Source organism: Spermophilus citellus, assembly GCF_964194105.1.
Source record: "Spermophilus citellus genome assembly, chromosome: 8".
NCBI classification, from domain to species: Eukaryota; Metazoa; Chordata; class Mammalia; order Rodentia; family Sciuridae; genus Spermophilus; species Spermophilus citellus.
The window spans coordinates 43958103-43980256 of NC_138189.1; the positions used below are offsets into that span (position 1 = coordinate 43958103).

Below are 22154 nucleotides of genomic sequence, written 5' to 3' on the forward strand. Positions count from 1 at the left end.
ACAAAATAAAAGTCCATTAACAACTAAAAAGTATTAAAAAATACACTCTATTATCATGTATTTCTAAAAAGAACAAGTTAAAAAAAGAGGAAAAAAAAAGATTGCATCTGTGCTGCACTTCTCCTTGGTTGTCTCAAGTAACAAATTCATACTCTAGAAACTACACAGTACAGCCCTGATGGTTGTAGAGCTTGGTATTTAGGGTGAATAAAAATAGAAAATGTCTACAACTCTAGTTTGATGGAGATGCTGTTATTTTAGTTTTATTAGAGAAGGGAAAAGTAGAGAGATTAGGTCTATCTTCAAAATAAAAAGCTTAATGACCCTAATGTCACATAGAAGTTAAAAAGCCCTTTGAGCCAGGCATGGTGACACATGCCAGCCTCAGCAAAAGTGAGGTGCTAAGCAACTCAGGGAAACCCTGTCACTAAGTAAAATACAAAATAGGGCTGGGGATGTACCCCGGAGTTCAATCCCTGTTCCCACCCTCCTCCCCCATCAAAAAAAAAAAAAAAAGGCCTTTGATGGTGCATAGTTTTACTTCTTCAAAACAAAAGAGGTGACATGTATCATTAGGCTACAGAATTTGGTAAACTTTCTAGTAAAAACTGTTTTAGATGTTTTCTGCTCTTATTCCTTACCCTGCTCCCATATTACGGATTGAACCAAGGGTCACACTACCACTGAACTATGTTCCTCAGTCCTTTTTTAAATTTTGAGACAGAGTCTTGCTAAATCATGGATGCTGGCCTTAAACTTGCAATTCTCCTGCTTCAGCCTCCTGAGTTGCTGGGGATTACAGGCTTGTCACCATGCCCATTATGGTGTGTGTGTGTGTGGTACTGGGGATTGAACTCGGGGTGCTCTACCATTAAGCCACATTCACAGCCCTTCTTTCTTTATTTATTTTGAGACAGGGTCTCAGTAAGTTGCCCAGGTTGGCCTTGAACTTGTGAATTTACCATGTATGCCACTGTCCAACTCTTTGTTCTGTGGAAGTGAGGGGTTGTCCTGACACCTTACCATTAATTTCCCTTCCTTGCCTGGCCACCACCGCTCACTAACTCCTGCACCCTGCATAGTATAAGTGATTAAGAGAAATCTCCATTCTCAGATGAATGGACTAAGGAAGTATCAGTAACTAACAAAAGTTCAGGAATTAACACAGTAACAGGAACTTGTCAAAGCAAGATCCATTGTGGGGCAATTAAGCTTCACTGGGTTGGAGGAATATGGAGTTAATTAATACCAGATCTTAGTAGAAACCCTCCACCCCAATATGAATTGTAATGCATTCTGCTGTCATATATAACAAATTAGAATAAAAAATAATTTTTTTATTATGAAGTGTATTATTTATTGTGAAGCTCTTATTATAGTGTCTGAAATACAGTTGGCTGTCTACAAGATTTTTAGAATGAAGGAATCAGTGAATAAGTGAATGAATGTATGATATTCATGGCAATGAGGATTTGAAATGTCTTTTTTTTTTAAAGAGAGAGTGAGAGAGGAGAGAGAGAGAGAGAGAGAGAGAGAGAGAGAGAGAGAGAGAATTTTTAATATTTTATTTTTTAGTTCTCGGCGGAAACAACATCTTTGTTGGTATGTGGTGCTGAGGATCGAACCCGGGCCGCATGCATGCCAGGCGAGCGCGCTACCGCCTGAGCCACATTCCCAGCCCTTGAAATGTCTTTGGAACATCTAATATTTACAAAGATGATGGAACTGAAGAAGCATGTTACAAAAAAAGGTCATTTATATGAAATCTTTCTCATTAATATGGGGGCAAAAAATTAATAAAATCAAATTTTACACAATTCAAATCCTGTGAAATACAAAAAAGGCTAGTATCTCATAATTTATAAATTTCATTTTAGCTTTTCATGTTTAACTTAGCATTTAAATATCAGTTTTTTCAACTTACCATATGAACAGAATGAAGGAGAAAAACCATACATTTATTTGACTAGATACAGAAAAAGCTGTAAATATAATTTAATAACTCAGTGTTGAATAAATTCTAATTAAATTAGATGTAATAGGAAAATTTCTTTTTTTTTTAATATTTTTTATTGGTTGTTCAAAACATTACAAAGCTCATGATATATCTTCTTTCATACATTTGACTCAATTGGGTTATGAACTCCCATTTTTACCCCAAATACAAATTGCAGAATCACATCTGTTACACACTCACATTTTTACATAATGGCATATTAGTGACTGTTGTATTCTGCTACCTTTCCTATCCCCTACTATCCCCCCTCCCCTCCCCTCCCATCATCCCTTTCTACCTCATCTGCTGTTCAATTCTCTCCCTTGTTCCCCCCCCCCCCTTTCCCCTCACATCCTCTTCTATGTAATTTTGTGTAACATTGAGGGTCTCCTACCATTTCCATATGCTTTCCCTTCTCAAAAAATAATTTTAAAAAATTAAAAAAAAAAAAAAAAGAAACCCTCCACCTCTCCTCCACCAAGTCTAGGCATGGAGTACCTTTTTTTTTTTTTTTTTTTTTTTTTTGGTCTGAGGCATTGTAACCATCCTTTGCTGACTTCCTCTCCTGTTTTTAGAATCATAAGAGGTTAGGAGTAAATCTTTCAGAAAAAAAATCTAGTGTAACTCATTTTACAGATGAAAAAACAAAAATCCAAGGAGATGAAGATAATGAAATTGGAACTTAGTAAATTGCACTGTTTCAAACCACTAAACCACTAGCAAGTTACCTGGGAATAACTTAGATATGCCTAGGTCATGCTTTATGAAACAAAACTTTTGAATTTTAGACTCCTGATAATATGAACATTTTAAAAAATCTTTATTAGTCCAAAAGCCTAAAATCTATTAGTCTAGAGAGAAAAGTAAAAAGAGGGCATGTTCTGTTTTCTAAAATCAATATTCACAAGTTGTCAGGGCAATAAATTCTTAAACTCAGTTCCTCTGCAAATGCCAAGTTAAAGATAAATATAGGGCTGGGGATGTGGCTCAAGCTGTAGTGCACTCGCCTGGCATGCGTGCGGCCCGGGTTCGATCCTCAGCACCACATACAAAGATGTTGTGTCTGCAATAACTAATAAAATAAATACTTTAAAAAATGTATTTATTTAAAAAAAAAGATAAATATATATATTTGGTACTGGGGATTGAACCAAGGGATGCTGTACCATCTGAGCCCTAGCCCTAGCCCTTTTTATTTTGAGACAAGTCTCACTATTTTTTTTGGTAGTGGAGATTAAACCCAGGGATGCTTTACCACTGAGCCACATCTCCAACTCCCTCCTCACGTTTTTATGTTTCTATTTTGAGACAGGATTTCACTCAGAGCCTAAGATTTTCACTTAGAGCCTTACTAAGTTGCTGAAACTGGTCTTAAACTTGCAATCCTCCTGCTTCAGCCTCCTCTGAATTACAGACATGCATCACCACACCCAACTAACTCTTTCAGTTTTTCCTTTAAAAAAATCTATTTAAACTGACAAGATTATCAATATATACTTTTAGCTACATCTGTATTGATTTATATCATTCTTTAAAAATTTTTATTTAAAAAAATCTTTTTGGTACTGGGAATTGAACTCAGGGTGCACTACCACTGAGCTATATCCCCTTTTTAAAAATTTTTTATTTTGAAATGGGGTCTAAGTCACTTAGAGCTTGTTAAATTGCAGAGGCTGGCCTCTATCTTGTGATCTTCCTGCCTCAGGCTCTTGAGTTGCTGGAATTACAGATGTGCCATGGTGCCCAGTTTATTATTCTTTTTAAATCATGCACTGTATATGTATATGTCACTGTATATGTTTTATTTCTTCTTAGATTCATGAGTTCAAAAACATGTTTTATTTTTTGGGTACCAGGGGCTGAAACCAAGGGTGCTTAACCACTGAGCCACATCCCCAGCTTTTTTATTTTGAGACAGTCTCATTAAGTTTCTTAGGACCTTGCTAAATTGCTGAGATTGGCTTTGAACTTGTGATCCTCCTGCCTCAGCCTCCTGAGCTGCTGGAATTACAGGTGTGCCACACTGTGCACCTGGCTAAGAATGTGTTTTAATTAGGAAGTTTGTCATTTTCAGTATGTGGATGAACCTAGAAGATATGCAAAGTAAACTAGGCACAGAGAAACAAGGACCATATGATCTCACTTATATGTGGAACTTAAAAAAGTCAAACTCACAGAAGTAGAGACTAGAGTGGTGGCTGCCAGGAGCAGGGGCAAGGGGTTGCAATGTATCATGTGTTTTTACTAATAGCTAAAAGGATTTTAATTGTTCTTACCAAAAAGAAATGAATAATTGAGGTGAAAGGCTAATTGCTTTGATTTAATCATTCTACAATGTATATTTTGAAATATTACATTGTATCCCATAAATATACACAATTACTATGTCCATTAAAAATAAAATAAAACCTAAAAAAAAAAGTCATGGTGTTGCATTCTCCCCAAGATAAAAAAAAACACTAGAAATCAAGCTTTTTTTTTTGTTTGTTTGTTTTTCATCTTGGGAAGTTACTGCCCTCTACAGGTGTATTTAGAAATGTTGGGGGTACTTTTGGGGTGTAATTGAGGGGTCTGGGGGGAGTGGCTACTGGTGTTTAGTTTCTGGGGACAAGGGATGCCAGACCTACTGAAATGCAGTTTTTTTGTGAAGAACCACCTTCTTCCAGATACCAGTGTAGCTCTGTTTGAAATACCATGAAAGTAAAATGTACAAGTTACGTCTTGCATCTGAAGTACTCCATTCTATTTAGTCTAAGGGACTTGGTGGGAGGGAGGTTAAGGGATGGGGAGAAGACATGAGTGTGAAATTCATAGGGCTCCCATGTGGTGGGATAGAACACAGGTTGTGGGAAGCCACTCCTGAGCTATTTAGCGTCTTCATGGGGCCTTGAGCCAAGGAGATTTTGGTCTGGCATTTCGAGCTATTTTGTGCACCCTCTCCCCGAATGGATTACACAATACACTCGACTTAAGTCTTTGCTTGGCTAGGAAGACTGGCTTCTATCTCCGAAGTTGGGCATGGCCCATTGGGAACTAGAGAGCTCACCCCCTACCTTAATTGGCCAATAACATTCTGTAGAAAGTCTCTGAAATTCTCCCATATTAAAGCAGAACACAGGCACACTCTCTTTCCAGCGTGGAAGCTCGATCCCTAAGGTCAAAGAGCTTTTCTGCTCCCCCACCCCCACCCCTTAAAACTATTTTCTGGGTTGTGTGATTTTTCACAGTATTTTTCAGCTAGCCCACTTCACACAGGGGAACCCAGCTTTCATCACCTGTGTGGCCAAGGTCGAGAATAGGTCTATTAGGAAGTTAATGGATTTAACAGCATTTCAGCCCAGCTTATCATTCCACTGGCCTTTATCTCAACATACGCTATGTCACCTGATGCAGTTACAGTACTACTTACAGAGAATAACAAAAAGTAAAGACTTCTGACTGATGTAATGTTTCTTAGCTACACACAGGCGAATGTTAATAAGTGGTTAAAATTCTCTCTTATTTGTTGAACTGACCTTAGATGCTAGAAATATAAAGCCCGAATTCTTTTTTAAGATTTTCAGGCACTTTCAAACTGTGCAAGGTAAATTTCTACTTGTCTTCCAGTTCATTTTCTCCTTCTTCTCTTGATAAAACCCAAAATGGCTCCCATTTCCCAGCTTCCTTGTAGCCATGTAATGGCTGACCAATGGACTGTGAGCTGTTCACCATTCTGCTTTTCTTCCTCCTTTTAATTAATTAGGGAAGCTGCCTGTTGCCCACTCTTACCCTCTCTTCATACTTGCTGGGAAAGGATGACAACTTGAATGGCCTCCTTGGACAGAGATGGAAGCCAGGTAAAGTTCCACCAGATGGATCCTTGGATGACTGATTACATGGAGTACAGCCAAAGTATTTTGGAGAAGGACTTTTGGCCATTTTTTCATATGCTGACTCCTTAACTGCCCTGTCAACTATAGACTCCAAATAAAATAAATGAAATCTGGTTCAATAAAAATTTGGACTTATTAATTCTTTTTATATATATTTAGGTCACAGGTACATACATAAACATAAACTGCAAAAAACAATTTGTTATATAGGCTCAATATATTATCAATAGTTCAGCCCAGTGCTGAATAGTTTTAAAAAGTCAAAAAACCTAAGGTTTTCAGGAAGGATGACAGCATCAGGGACTTTATTATAGCCATATTTAATATAAATTAATGTATATTACCATGTGGAATATAGTTAATACCCAGTGTGAACCCGGGTCCATGTCATACATTTGTTGTTTTTTTCTTCTTTTGCAGATTGGACACAAGGGAAGGAGGCTTCTTGGTTTTATAGGCTACACTTCTCTTGATGCGCTCTCCTTTGATGTTAACAATATATGGCAAGAGAGGAGGCCGGACAGTCAGAACTGTTCCTTGAGGTGTGTAGCCTCGGAGATGTAATCTGTCCTTAAAATGAGGTGTTACTGCAACCCAACCTATGAAGCATGGGACAGAACACAAAATGCTGTTAGCAACTACCTTGTTAAGAAACATGGAGCCAGGTGCAGTGGTGCACACCTGTAATCCCAGTGACTTGGGATTCTTGAGGCAGGAGGATTGCAAATTCAAGGTCAGCCTCAGCAATTTAGTGAGACCCTGTCTCAAAAAGTTAAGAGCCACGGTGGCCTGAGGCAGGACGATCACAAGTCGCAGAGGTTAATCTCAGCAATTCAGTGAGACCCTTTCTCAAAAGAAGGTGTAAAAAGTGTTGGGGATGTGGCTGGGCACAGTGGTACACACCTGTAATCCCAGCAACTTGGGAGGCCTAGGCAGGCGTGCAAGTTCAAAGCCAGCCTCAGCAGATTAGTGAGGCACTTAGCAACTCCGTGAGACTTTGTCTCTAAAAAAATATAAAAAGGACTAGGGATGTGGCTCAGTGGTTAAGCACCCTGGGTTTAATCCCTGGCGCGCGCACGCATGCGCGCGTGCGCGCGCGCACACACACACACACACACACACACACACACAAAAGTAAAGCATACAATGCATTTGTAAAAAACATAAAAGTTATTTTCAGAATAGGTCACATTATCTAAAAAAAAAACCTGGCAAGTATTCCTTTTTTTGGGTACTGGGAATTGAACCCAGGGCCTCAAGTGCGCTACCATTGAGCATTTATATCCCTGGCTACTAGCATGTACTCCTTAAAATAGGGCACATGTCTAAAAATAAACTCAAGTCAGTAAAACTACTTAATTTGCTTTATAAAAAGTGTCTAGTGTAGGGTTGTGGCTGCAGCTCAGTGGTAGAGCGCTTGCCTAGCATATATAAGGCCCTGGATTCAATTCCAAGCATGGGGGTGGAGGGGAGAGAAGTACTTGGTGTAAAATTACCTGCAGAGGAAAACTTGATGTCAGCCACTGCTTCAGATCCCCCAAGTCCTTCTTCTAATGTTATGTCTTCGGCAACAAGAGGAGGAAATTCTGCCATTCGTTCTTCTCCACCCATTGGAACCTTCCATTGAAATATAATGAAGATGTCTCTACTACAAATTAAATTCCCTGCAACTGTAATATTACATAAATCACTGATAATTGTGTACAGGATCAAAAATGGAATCCTTTTGCTGGGTACAGTGACACATGCCATAGTCCTAGCAGTTCAGGAGGCTGAGGCAGGGAGATCACAAAGTTTCAGGCCAGCCTAGGTAATTTAGGGAGACCTGGTCTCAAATGAAATATGAAAAGGGCTGGGGATGCAGCTCAGTGGTGGAATGACAATTTTGGGATTAAGTCTTTAATCTGTTTCATATTTATTTATTTAGTGGTACTAAAAACAAACAAACAAACAAACAAAAAAACGTGCTGGGGATGTGCCTAAGCAGTAAGGTGCCCTGGGTTAAATTCTCAGTATTAAAAAAAAAGGAAATAAAGCATACAATGCATTTGTGAAAAGCATAAAGTTATTTTCAGAATAGGTCACATTATCTAAATAAATTGACATGTATTCCTTTTTTTTTTGGTACTGGGAACTGAACCCAGGGCCTCAAGTGCTCTATCATTGAGTCATGACCCTGGCTACTGGCATGTATTCCTTAAAACAAGGCACATGTCGAAAAATACACTCAAGTCAGTTAGACTACAAAATTTGCTTTATAAAAAGTGTCTAATGTAGGGTTGTGTCTGCAGCTCAACCCAAAGCATCTGGCTCTAATAAATTTTTTTTCCGCCTCTGTACTGAGGATTGAACTCAGGGGCACTCTGTATCCTCAGTCCTTTTTATATGAGATAGGGTCTTTTTTTTTTTTTTTTTTTTTTTAGAGAGAGAGAGGAGAGAATTTTTTTAATATTTATTTTTTAGTTCTCGGCAGACACAACATCTTTGTTGGTATGTGGTGCTGAGGATCAAACCCGGGTCGCACGCATGCCAGGCGAGCGCGCTACCACTTGAGCCACATCCCCAGCCCCGAGATAGGGTCTTGCTAAATTATGGAGGGTATCACTAAGTTTCTGAGGCTGGCCTGAAACTTGTTATGTTCCTGTCTCAGCCTCAAGAATTGCTAAGATTACAGTGTGTGCCACTGTGCCCAGCTTCCAAAAATACAACCAATATACAACATATACTATCCAATCATAAATATGGTATATCTTGTAAAAGAGCTGAAAACAGTCTCTACTCAGGCAAATGGGCTTTGAAGAATTTTAAGAACGATTTCAATGGCATGGTAAGGGCCAAATGGGGACTACTTCAGGGGTGGGGAACGGGGAGCCAGCAACAAGCAGGTCTGTAAAGAGAAGGAGTGAGCAGGACACTCCCCAGTTTTTTTTTTTAAAATAGACGAAAACAATTTTAATGCATATATAGGCCAAAAAAAAAAAAAAAAAAAAAAAAAAAAGGAGCTAGGATAGCAGGAAAGAAGAGGAGCAATAAGCTAAAATTGGTATCTGAGATTGAGAGATTGAGAATGGGGACTGAACCCAGGGGCACTCTACTGTAAACTTAATTCCTAGCCCTTTTATTTATTTATGAGTATATATGTATTTTTTGGTACTGGGGATTAAACCCAGGGGTGCTTTAACACTGAACTACATCCCCAGCTTTTTCCCTTTTTCTTTTTTCACTCTTTAGTCAAAATTTTACCTTTTAATTTCTTGTTTTTGTTTTTTTCTTGGGTACTGGGTACTGAACTCAGGGGCACTCAACCACTGAGCCATATCCCTGGCCCTATTTTATATATATATATTTTACTTTTTGGTGGACACAACATCTTTGTTTGTATGTGGTGCTGAGGATGGAACCCGGGCCGCATTCATGCCAGGCGAGCGCACCACCGCTTGAGCCACATCCCCAGCCCCTGGCCCTATTTTTTTTGTTGTTATTTATTTAGAGACAGGGTCTCACTGTGTTGCTTAGTGCCTCACTTTTGCTGAGACTGGCTTTCAACTTGGGATCCTCCTTTCTCAGCCTCCCATGCTGTTGGGATCATGGGCATGTGCCACTGTGCCAGGCTTACCTTTTTATTTCTTAATTTTTATTTCGAAACAGGGGCTTGCTAAGTTGCTGAGGCTGAACTTCTATGTCTGGCAACCAGATCATCTTTATTGTGAAAGGATCTGCAGTGCACTACAGGATGTTTAGCATCATCTGTGGTCTCACCACTGGATGTCAGTAGCATCTCCTATTTGTGACAAAATCTGTAATTTCTCTCCACTCAGCATTGTCTAGTATAACTATGCAATGATGTGACTACTGGGCACTTGAAAGATGGCTAGTGTGACTGAGTAACCATATTTTAAATTTTATTTGATTTTAACTAATGTGTTTAAATTTAGGTAGGCATATGTATATGTGGCTAGTGTGGCTACCATTTTGGACACTGTAGTCTAAATACAGCTCTGTGGCTTTTCTAGAAATCACTTCTTTTTCATATAGAACCCCTTTTGCTTTATACCCAGAATCCTCAGAGAGAATGAGGTGGAAGGTTAGCTAGCTGATATATAACAGATAGTTTTGTCCAATACAGGCTTTCTTTCTTTTTTTTCTTTTTTTTTTAATATTTATTTATTTTTTAGTTGTAGGAAGACACAATACATTTATTTTTTTTATTTTTATTTGGTGCTAAGGATCAAACCCAGTGCCTCACGCATGTGAGCGATCTACTTCTATGAGTCACAATCCCAGTGTAATACAGGCTTTCTTGGCAGGGCGGTAGGACCATCAAAGGTGTACCAGCTCTAACTGTGCAATCATCAAGCCGGTTGACTCACCTGGAGTAATGTATGACCTGCATGCTTCTGATACAAAGCATCTGCCCTGTCCAAGGAAGTAATATGCACAGGAAGGAAGTTGGAAGCCACAACTGTAAACCAAGCGGACTGATTTCCCTTAAGAAAGGAGGAGAGAAATTATTTTACCCAATGAAAAACTTGATTACAAGGTATAGTAAAAAAGGAGAAAACTCTTCATAAGAATGGGTAATAATAGCAGCTGTAATCAAATTATATAAATATAAAAAAAAAAAAGGGAGCACAATATGGAAGGAGTGCATTTTACAATTCATGTAAATCATAAGACTAGGACTTTTGCAGACTTGTTGATACTATTGAAGTTAGGTATAAAATATTAAAAATCTATGGGCTTTAATGAAATATACAAGGGTTCTAGATGTGTAAGACTAAAATTTCCAATAAAGTATGATAAAACACAAAACCCAAGGAATGTACTGTAACAATGTACTTGTAAGTTGCATGTTGGTGGACATATCTATGTTTTGTTTTCCTTTCTTCTTTTCACTTTGGCAAAATGAAGAATGATTCTACAGATGCTCTAAAATCCCCAAAATGGTATTATACAGATGAATACCAAGCAAAAAGAACATATAAAAAAGATAATATCTGGGAATTACTTCAATGCATACTAGCTCTGGATCAAAAGGTCTAATCTTATGATTTCCTTGTGAAACAAGAGCACAGGAAAGGGATAGTATTTCATCTTTTTTTTTTTTCTTTTTTTGGTATTGGGGATTGAACGCAGGGGCACTTGACCACTGAGCCACATCCCCTGCCCTATTTTATATTTTTATTTAGAGAGAGGGTCTCAGTGAGTTGCTTAGTACCTCACTTTTGCTGAGGCTGGCTTTGAACTAGTGATCTTCCTGCCTCAGCCTCCCAAGCTGCTGGGATTACAGGCGTGCGCCACAGCTCCTGGCTCAGTATCTGGTCTTAAATGCTAAGTTTTATAGGACATTCAATATCCCTTTGATGATAAGGTTTTTAAGACCCAATATTCCTTTCCCCCCCCTTTCTCCCAAGCTTTTATGGAAATTTCCAAACATATAAAATCATGACTTAGTTATATAAACATTTTGACAGTCTTATTCATAATGTTAATGCTTCTTTAAAGTACATCCTAGTACCTAGTAGTTTTTAATGGTACAGATTTTTCTTACCTGCAGGAAATCTATGCGGCCTATAGCACCCAAAAATAGAACCATTCCTGGTTTAAGCACAAAAGTTCTTGGAATAATGGAATGTGTTGGTAGAACAATGTTTACTTCTTTTTCTGTTAGAAGATTTAAAATCTGTAAGGCAAATGGCAAGTTTAATACAGAATTACTTTTACTGAAAATAAATAATAAAAAAGGGCTAGGGATGTTGCTCAGTGGATAAGTGCCCCTGGGTTCAATCCCCCCCCCCCATCCCACCCCAAACAAAACAAAATCTTGTGAATTTGGTTCTTAGCAATTTAGTGACACCCTGTCTCAAGAAATAAAAAGGTCTAGGTTGGGGATGTGGCTAAAGTGGTAACAGGCTTGCCTGGCATGCGTGAGGCGCTGGGTTCGATCCTCAGCACCACATACAAATAAAATAAAGATGTTATGTCCACAGAAAACTAAAAAATAAATATTAAAAAAATTCTCTCTTAAAAAAAAAAAAAAGAAATAAAAAGGTCTGGGGATATTGCTTAGTGGTAGAGTGCTTCTAGCATGTGAATCTCTAGCTTCAATAACCAGTGCCCAGGAAATAAACAAACATCCCAGTCCTTTTTTATTTTTTAATTTGAGACAGGGTCTGAGTTGCTGAGGTTGGTCTTGAACTCGTGACCCTCTTATCTCTCAGCCTCTTGAGCTTCTGGGATTATAGGTCTGTACCACTGCATCTGGCTATCTGACAGATTTTTATATTAAAAAAAAACCTGAGGGACTTAATTTTGCTAGCCAGAATATTTTGCAAATCTTTGACTTTCTGACTCAACTGTTTCACATGAGGGTACATGACTAAAGTAATGACTATCTTGACCTTTGTGAAAGGAAATAATTAGTTGGTGAAGTTACACTAATAGAACATCACTGGAAAGCAGTCCAGTTATTCAGAAAAGACTGAGCATGAGTGATTACTCTAGGAGAGCAATAAATGTTAAGCTGATGTTTATGATGTGGTACACCAAAGAGTATATGATTCTGAGAATGAAATAGTAACTGAACCTGATAAGGTAAAGGAAAGTACCTAAGAAACCGGTATTGTTTCACAGGGAGGTACGAGATAATTAGGATAATTAAAAACTGGCAGTAGCCAGACTCAAAGGAAGAGATTAATACAACTGTTGTGAGGCTGTATCCCAGATGCCCACTTGAGCCAATGATTTGGATAAAGATCAAAACTGCAAATAATAAAAAGTTGTGAGATTCAATAGGTCTGTTACAAAACAAAATAATTAAGACAAAATCAAAGAATTTAATTAAAACAAAATGAAAGTTACCCATAAGATGCTGCAATTGGATTAAAAAGAGGCCTAGGGGCTGGGGTTGTAGCTCAGTGGTACAGTGCTCGCCTGGCACGTGCGAGGCACTGGATTGTCAGCACCACATTAAAATAAAGATATTGTGGGCTGGGGATGTGGCTCAAGCGGTAGCGCGCTTGCCTGGCATGCGTGCGGCCTGGGTTTCATCCTCAGCACCACATACAAACAAAGATGTTGTGTCCGCCAAAAACTGAAAAATAAATATTAAAAACAAAATTCTCTCTCTTAAAAATAAATAAATAAAGGGCCAGAGGCACTTAAAAAATAATAAAGATATTGTGTCCACTTACAACTAAAATATTAAAAAAAAAAGAGGCCTAAAGGCAAGACAGGTTCACTTAATTCTATTCTAAATTATGCTCATCTAATAAAAACAAAAAAAAAGTGGAAAAAATTAAACTATGCTCATTTGACAGGACTTACAATTTAACATATTTCAAGGGAAATAAGTTTATGTTGATTCCATACAGTTTTGAGGAAAAATGAGTACAAGTTATAGGAAAACTGTTAAGTGCAATACAAACATTGGGTCAAAGACCAAATGGGTTACTGTAGGAGGTTATGTGACACTGCTTCACCTAATAGTGAATCACTCCCTATTTTAGTTCAAATTGGATATCCTTGTGATGGATATGTTACATAGGGAATTCAAACATGGAATAGGGAGCTGGACTGGAGTGGTATTTATGATTTCTTCCAACCTCAAAATCTAGGATCCTGTAAACATCTAATTAAGCTAACTACAATCATAAATATAATCAAGTAGATTGTCTTCAGACAATTTTTTGTCTACCAAAAAAGTAGAGATTTGATGACATATAGATTTGCCTCCTAATTGCTTTATGAATGAATCAGAACTAAATTTAAAGTGGAAGTATAGCACCTTTCTTGCTTTCTACCAATTAAGACAGTACTTCTGCAATTGAAAGTAAATGTTTCTAAAAGAAACCAAAAACGTACGCAATTTTCTTTTGTAATTCCAGGGGTGTCATAAAACCAGTGGGCATCTTTCACATCTTGAGGAGTCAATTCTATCCGTTTGGTGGATTTCTCCACAACCATGACAGGTTCATTTCCCATGTCAAAGGCAAGTGAATCAACATCAAACTCAAAAGTATCTTCTTTCTTTTGTTCTTTTGAATATAAGAATGTTCTTCCAACTCTTCCTAAAATGAATGATATTGAGGTTATGAGTTGCTCCTTTAATGCTTTTGATTTCCAGACAATTTTTATGTTTTTCTCAAACAAGTCACTCAGACTAACTACAGGGTATGGAAGTAAGACTGCAACAATACTTGTGTGGAACTCCCCACAAAGGTAGTGAGAGTCAGACTTTTAAAATGATAAAAGTGCAAGGCTAGCTGTGCACACTCAGGCAGATGGCATTGGAATTCAGTTTTCACTAAAGCCAGGCTGAAAAAGTTACCAAGGAGAGAAGGGTAACCTAATGTAAAGCTGCTGCACAGAATCAATGAGCATTACCACTTGTATTGGTGTGGGTTTCCAAATAGCAAAGCCCTTGTCTCTAAAGGGTCTGTTCCAGAAGAAGGAAGTAAGTCTCTACCCACAGAAACTGGCTAGCTTAAGACAGCTGTATTGTAGGTCTCAACAAAGAATTTTAACAGAGAATCAACAAGGGTTTTCCCAAATAGGGCACTTACCAACTACATAACCATGCTTTTTAAAGCGATTCAGTTGATTTTGTTCTTGTTCACTAAGATCTTCTTCAGCTTTATTTGCATCACTTTTAAGTCTTTTTTGTCTTTCAAACATTCTATAAGGAGTTGGGTTGCAAATAGGAAACTTCAGAAGGTTTAATGTGGTACCTGAAATACCGAAGAATAGTGTTTTCAGAAAAGGGATCAAGGGGAGGAAAATGAACATTTCTTAGGATCTACATTATGTTGGCTGTGATTCATCTCCCTCAACCTCCATGACAATCCTCTATAAAATTATTGTCACTTTAAATGAGGAAATCATCTTAAAGATGGGCTCAAAGGCTAACCCAGATTTGAATCCAAAATCTGGAACCTGATTATTCCCATTTCCACACGGCTATCCAGTACAAAAACAATTCTGTGTATAAGTCAGATGAGATTTGGTACATTCAAAATGACATGGCTGTAAAGAGTTCTGAGTATATTTCAACTGAAAGTGCAAGATAGAGAACAGTGGGCCAGGAAAGGCATGGCGGCACATGCTTGTAATCACAACCTTCCGGAAGGCCAAGGCAGAAGGAAATTTCCTTCTTCTGGAAAAGAGACCCTTTAGAGACAAGGACTCTGCTACTTGCTAAAGCCAGCCTTAGCAACTTAGTGAGACCCAGTTTCAAAATAAAAAATAAAGGGCCAGGGATGTGGTTCAGTGGTAAAGCACCTTGGGTTCAATCTCTGGTATCAAAACAAAAAAGCAAAAAACAAAAACACAAAACAAAACAAAAAGCTCTAACCAAATGCAGTTAAACCCTGGTTTCAAGGGAACAAATGGGGAAGTTAGTTTTGTGAACTTAAATAATGAAGAGGGTCATAGAAGAAATCAGTTTCCCATCACAGAAGTTTCTTAAAGTCACAAAACAAAGCCAAACACCATATTGCATTAACGAATTATTCAGATGTTATGTATGTATGGTGTCAAGAATAAATTCAGGATGTGAACAGTAACACTGAGGGGTGGAGAGCAGTTAAAAAAAAAAAAAAAAAGGAAGCACAATTTTCAAGAAAAACATTCAAAGAAAATAAACTGGAAGGGAAATCTCCAAGACAGTGGGAACTTTGCTTTGTTTGTTCCCTGGTGTGTTTTCTGTTTGAAAACAACATATACTTAATTTCGACGCAGTAAGGTGATACAGAAGAGGGGTGTAACAAAGTATGAGAGGATTTTTAAATGGAAGCCTCCATGCAGTCTAACTTGGTCGTTAAGCAAAGAAACAGTAGGTGCCTGTGCCATGACCAGACGTCCAATTTCTCAGCATGCGAGCCTCCTAAGCCTCACCTGGCCAAGGGGAGATGGTGGCCCTGTCGATGGCCTCGGTGCCCTTTGCGGTGCAGTAATCAGACTCCAGGAGTGTGTTAAAAAGAGTGGACTTGCCAGAGTTGGTGGCGCCCACCAGGTAGACATTGCCACGGTAACGCCAGGAGCGCTGAAGTGCGGAGATCAATTCTTCAATTCCATAGCCAGTCTTGGCGCTGATCAGCCTTACGTCCCTGACCACCGTGCGCGACCAGGCCGACGGATTCGAATTCTCCTCCGCGTCCCCTGGCTTGTCCTCGCTGGACTGCTGTGGTCCTCGGTGGCCAGGGGCCGGCAGGAGTCCGGCACGGATGCAGTCGTCCCACAGCCTGTTTCGGAGTCGCTGCCGGTAGCCGGGAGAATCCTGAGGGAGCAGGTCCACTTTGTTCCCCAGCACGATTAGCTGCTTGGCACCCACCAGCTTGGGCAAGTCGGACAGCAGGGCGTCGGGCAAGTCTAGCAGGTCTACCATGTACAACACCAGGGCTGGCCCAGGCCGCCGCAGCGCGGCGCTCACCAGTTCCAAGTACTGTTCGCGACTCACCTGCACGCGCAGGGCGCGCCGGTGGTGCACCAGCAGCCAGCAGCGCTGGCACACGAGCCGCACAGGTCCGCCGTCCGCCTGGGCCACGCTGGAGAACTTCTCGCTGGGGAGGTAGCCGGGCATGCCGGGGTCCTGGCAGTGCAGCTGTGCCCCGCAGCCCGTGCAGTTCAGGCCGCTAGGAGGCACCGTCGGGTCCGGGAGTTCTACGATCGGGCGCGGGCGGCGGCCGGCCCGTACCTTCTGGTGGAGTCGTTCCTCCTTCCGCTGATCCTGCTGTCGTTCTTTCTCCTGCTGCAGCTGCAGCACCTTACGCAACTGCTCCTCCGGACTCGGTGCCCGCGGGGGCTTCGGGACATATTCCGGGAACACAAAATGCTCCTCCGTGTCAGTGGTTTCTTTGTAGTTCCCAGTGGCCGAGGGGCCACGAGGAAGCCCACGTCCCAAGAGGGATGGGTACTGGAAGAAGGCAGCTGCGCATCTCCTCTCCAGGATCGGATCCCGGAGGCCATGGCGCGTTACGGCGGGCGACAATCCCTGCAGGAAGCGCCACAGCAGCCTATGCGCCAGGCTTATGGGCAGCATGGGGAAGGGAGCCACCAAGAGCGGGGCGGAGCCACGAGCGCAGGCGTGTACCAAGATTCCAGACCCGCGCGAAACCCGAGACCCAAGCCCGGGGGTACTTGGGAATTGTTCACCACGCGTAAAACCTCGTGAGTTCTCGCGATGAAACTCTGAGGCCTTAGAGCCCACTTAAAGTGGACAAGGTACCGTCAAGCACGACGTGCCACAAGTCGTCCTTAATAAATCACATTTTGTCTTTAAAAGTGCAGAAAATTGGCATAGAGTGCTGCGGACTCACGTCCACAACCAAAACCTTTCATTAATACACTGATTGTTTTTCGGGCGTCATTGTTTGTGCAACTACAGTGACAAACAAAACAGACCGAAAGCTTTGACCGGCAGCAACCAACTCTCGGTCTAAACGAGCTATCCTCTTAACACAATTTGCGCGCCAGCAACTCTCCCCGGCTAAACTTTACCCTACTGTCCGCGCAGGCGCAAATCTTACGTCGGCGTTTGCGGGCGGCCTTTGCTGCGGCACGCAGAGCATTCTGGGAATTCCGGAGCCGGAAATTACTTCGCTTCTCCCTGCGGGTACTGGTGGCTGTTGTGCGCTTATCTTTGATTTCTCGAATTAGGAGCTCCAAAGCCTTCTGCCAATATGTATGACGCAGACGAGGGTAGGTGAACACTCAAAACACATTTCGCGGCGACTCATTTAAGAAGGGAAACGGGTGTTACTGGGTGGAGGGAGTTTTGAGGCTCTCTCCCTCGTCCTCCGCAGGCAGCCCCTTGTCGTGTTCCCCACGCACCCCAGGCCCGGAACCAAGCTAGGCTTGCGGGAGGCGCAGGGTCAGGGAACCTGTGTTCATGTTTCAAGTCGGGTTCGTTCTGGTTCTCTCCATCGTCTCCTTCTGTCCAATCTGATATCACCTTTCATATTTGAACTTGAAGGAGCTCCCCTCTGCCTTTCAGTTTTCCTAAAGGTCGCAGTCGATTTATTGAATAGCTGGATTTTTGAGCACCAGTCTTATGCCTCACATTGTATTAGGCTCTGGAAATACAGCGGGGACAAAGGATTTTGGAGGGGGAGGGTTGGTCTAGTTTGGCTTTCCTTCTTGTCTATTAGTCTTTAAGTAAATTGCTTTAAACGATGGCCTTTAAATCTCCCACAGGATAACATAGTTCTCAGGTTATATGTATTCCGCTGAACAGGGCCAATTTATCTTTTTACTTTTCACATATGTTATTCTTAGTCATGCCTAATGTATTTTTTTTTTCTTCCTTTTGGTACCTGGGATGGTGTCCATGGTTTAGTCATTGAGCCAAGTCCCCAGACGTTTTTTATTTTGAGGCAGGGTCACATAAAGTTGTCTGGGGCCTCACTAACTTGCTGAGGCTGGCTTTGAACTTGAGATCTTCCTGCCTCAGCCTCTTGTGTCACTGGGCTTCGTGGAGTGCACCACCACACCTGTCTTTGTGTTTTTAAAGTTCCCTCTTCCTTCTCCACTTCTATTATTTCAGATATCTGTTTTTTCTCTTTTCTCTTTTAAGCTCCCAATTCTCTGGCCGCCTCCCACATTTCTCATTCTCTTAGCCACCTCATAAAGAAAATAGAAGCAAAAACTTAAACTTTTAAAGTTGCTGAAACATCTCAGTCTCATTTATAGCTTTTGTCCAGAAATCTTATATTCTCTGCTTTTTAACTACTATCTCAGTGGAAGAAAAATTCAAGAGAAGTTTTTTTATAGCTTACTTTTTTGAGTGGGTAATATATTCTCATCACTCACAAGCTGGAAAATAAGAGTGTTGAAAAGTATCAGGTCTCATTTTTGTTTTCCATCTGCCCAGTTTGAACCCTCTCCACAGGTGATACTGTTTTTAGATTTTTTTTTTTTTTTTTTTTTTTTTGGTACCAGGGATTGAACCCAGGGGCACTTAATTACTGAGCTACATCCCCAGCCATTTTTTCATATTAGAGACAGGGTCTCACTGAGTTGCTTAGGGCCTTGCTAAGTTGCTGAGGCTGGGTTTGAACTCTCAATCCTACTTATCTCAGCCTTTCGAGTGGCTGGGATTATAGGTGAATAGAATAGAATAATTATATGCTTGGCTTGTTCTGTTCTCAGATTCTTGACATTTATTTTATGGCCTAGGGATGTAGCTCAGTGGTAGAGCACTTACTTAGTGTGGATGAGGCCTTGGGTTCAATCCCAGTGCCATAAAAAAAAACAACAACAGTTTAACTTCTTTGTTTTTTTATGCATATTTAAGCAAATATAAATTGGGTTCTATTTTTCCCCTTTTTACAAACAAAAAAATAACATTCACACTTTTCAGCACTTTGGTTTTTGTAATATGAGTAGGGGTTTTCCTATTACTACATAGAGAGTATTCTCATCACCCCAAAGCTATTGAGTGTGTATGGATGTACCATAACTTAAGTAGTCTCTTATTGAAGGATATTAATAATCGGTACTGTAGTGAATTATCTTGTACATAATCATTTTGCTCAAATGTTTGTAGGATAGATTCCTAGATAATAGAATTGTCAGGTTGAATGATATGTGTGTTAAAAAAATTTTTAGATGGTGCCATGTGACCAATTTACATTACTAATTTACATTGTACTGATTTACATTCTCATCAGTGTTTAGTAATCCTGTGGAAAGTAAGTTTGTCAAAGCTGCTACAGCAGTGAGTCTACCTTTGATTTGTGCAGACCTTCCTCCAAAATCTTTATTAGGTATATCCTTATTAGTTTTCACCTACTTCTTTTCAACCTGGCTTCTTTCTATGTGAAAATGTCAAATCTGGGCTGGGGATATGGCTCAAGCGGTAGCGCGCTCGCCTGGCATGTATGCAGCCCGGGTTCGATCTTCAGCACCACATACAAACAAAGATGTTGTGTCCGCCGAAAACTAAAAAATAAATATTAAAATTCTCTCTCTCTCCTCTCTTAAAAAAATGAAATAAAGATATTTCAGTTTAATAAAGATATTTAAAAAAAATGTCAAATCTCACTTGTTTGTAGGAAAACAAGTTAAACTCTTTTCATTGTTTGCTTTTTCTTCCAATATTTTGTTTTTCTCATCACAGCCAAGCTTTGCCTTATTTCCAATTTCCATCTTTCAGGGTCTCCTTAACCCATGCTAGTCTGATTCTTCTGATGCTGCTACATTAAAACAACTCTTACTAGATTATTTATGACTTCTTAGTTGATAAATCAGATGGGCATTTAAAGTGTCATTTAAAAAGTCTTATCTATAACTATGTGGTATCCAACATTGTTGACAGACTTCCTCCTGGAAATTCACTCATCTCTTTTTCTTTACTTTCACTTGATTCTTCTTACCTATTTGACTTTCCTTCTCATTCTCTTCTACTATTCACATTCTTCCTGGGTGATCTTATCCATTCTTTTATGACTTCAGTTACTGCCTGTATGTGTGTGTCTTTTAGATATGTATTCCCAATTCAGATATTCTGCATACTAACTACTATTAGACATCTGGGATGTCACCTAGGCTCTTTAAACTCATCACTGCCTAAACTGAATTCACTGTGTTCTTTTATCCATTCTCCTTCCAAAGCCTTTGCCTTCTGTGTCCTCCATTTCGGTGAATGGTACTACCCTCTTATTTCTGGTTGTGGAAGTCAGAAGCCTTGGCATTGTATTTTTGTTTTTAGAGAATCTGGCCCCAAATTTCTGTCCTTAAGTGATCCTCCTGACTTAGCTTCCTGAATCACTGGGATTAGAGGCACACATAACTGCTCTCAACTCCTTGGGAATCAGTTTTAATTCCTGTTTGTTGCTCTTGTATCTAATTAACCATCACGTTTTGATGATCAGAGTCTTCTAAATATGTCATATCTGAGTCACTTCTCTTTGTGCCCATTGCCACATTCTTGTTCATGCTACCACCAGCTCTTGGCAAGAACACTCCTGATTTGTGTTCTTCTGGTCTTCTCCAAGCTATTCTGCACACTGGGCATAGTGATCTTTCAGAAGTGACATCTGATCTAGCCATACCCCTATTCAAATCTTAGAGTGGTCTCTCATACCTCTGTTGGTGTGAACCAGATTTGTCTCACTCCCTTTCCAACTTCACTCTCCTGCTTCAGTGGCCTTCTTTCCATGAATATGCCACACGTCTTTCATTATGGAGTCTTTTGCACAAGCTTTTTTTACCGCTTTAAATACTTCTTTCTTTACTCCTTACCTTCACAATCTCATTTTTGCCTAATTTACTGTTCCATTCATGACATGAGGTCTGTGTTTAGCTTAGCTTCCCCCCCCCCCCCCCCTTCATACATTGGTGGTGATGGGGATTGAACCCAGAGTTGCTTTACCACAGAGCCATCTCTTTTGTTTTTCTTTTCTTTTTTTGGTACCAGAGATTGAACCCAGGGTCACTTAACCAGTGAGCCACATCCCCACCCCTTTTTTATATATTTTTTTTAGAGACAGGGCTTTACTAAGTTGCTGAGGCTACCTTTGAACCTGTGATCCTCCTGCCTCAGCTTCCTGAGCTGCTGGAATTACAGGCATGTGTCCCCGTGTCTGGCCTCTTTTCATTTTTTGAGACAGGGTCTCATTAAGTGGCTTAGGATCTCACTAAGTTGCTAAGGCAGGCCTTGAATTTGTGGTCCTCCTGCCTCTGCCTCCGAGTGGCTAGCTTACAGACATGGGCTGCTACCACACCCAGCTAGCTCAGCTTTTGAGATGTCTTCCCTGACTTCTTCAGATCCTGGTTAGAAATGTCCACATCATTTGGGCTTTATTGATTTCACTTTGTCTGTATTTCCCCAATAAGTCATAATCTCCCCAAGGATACAGATATATTTATCTTGTTGAGGGTGGTGTCTCTAATGCCTAGGCCATAGTAGATGCTCATGCTCAAATATTTGATGATTAATTTAATAGATAAATTAATACATGAATCTCCCTCATGGGTTCATTTTCCTTCACATGACTATTAAACAGAGGTATTCCCTAATATCTTGTCTTCAGTCTTTTCCTTATGAAAATTCCCCTTATTTTCTCAACCATTTGTTCAAGATTTCAACTTTGTTTATGACATGAAACTTTTATTTGAGCTTCATATTTATATCTACTTACCTATGGAAAATATTTAAAGGGCTGTATGATCTCAGATATATCTAAAACCTTCCTCTTCATTTCCTCTTTTTTCTGTCTTTGAATGTACTTCTATATGGCAGTGATATTAACCTTTAATCTCTTACCAAAGCTAGAAATCTGTTATTT

General features: G+C 40.1%; 2 protein-coding genes across 3 annotated transcripts in view; one reads left to right on the forward strand and one right to left on the reverse strand.

Moving 5' to 3' along the window:
* Positions 1 to 4483: 4483 nt before the first annotated feature.
* Positions 4484 to 17348, reverse strand: NOA1 (nitric oxide associated 1). Of its 2 annotated transcripts, XM_081303889.1 has the most exons (7): positions 15763 to 17348; positions 14433 to 14597; positions 13732 to 13937; positions 11420 to 11551; positions 10239 to 10355; positions 7365 to 7485; positions 4484 to 6467 (listed from the first exon to the last, which is right to left on the reverse strand). In XM_081303889.1, exons 1-7 carry the CDS (start codon positions 16904 to 16906, stop codon positions 6256 to 6258), a joined length of 2097 nt encoding a protein of 698 aa, XP_081160015.1. In that variant the 5' UTR covers positions 16907 to 17348; the 3' UTR covers positions 4484 to 6255. The 2 variants fall into 2 exon arrangements, with proteins under 2 accessions (XP_081160015.1, XP_081160016.1); XM_081303890.1 differs by lacking the exon at positions 14433 to 14597.
* An 81-nt stretch (positions 17349 to 17429) lies between these two features.
* Positions 17430 to 22154, forward strand: part of POLR2B (RNA polymerase II subunit B) — a 52159-nt gene continuing 47434 nt past the window's right edge. Inside the window, exon 1 of the mRNA XM_081304103.1 lies at positions 17430 to 17565. Coding sequence (XP_081160229.1) covers positions 17547 to 17565 — 19 coding nt within the window. The 5' untranslated portion in view covers positions 17430 to 17546. The remainder of the gene's footprint in view (positions 17566 to 22154) is intronic.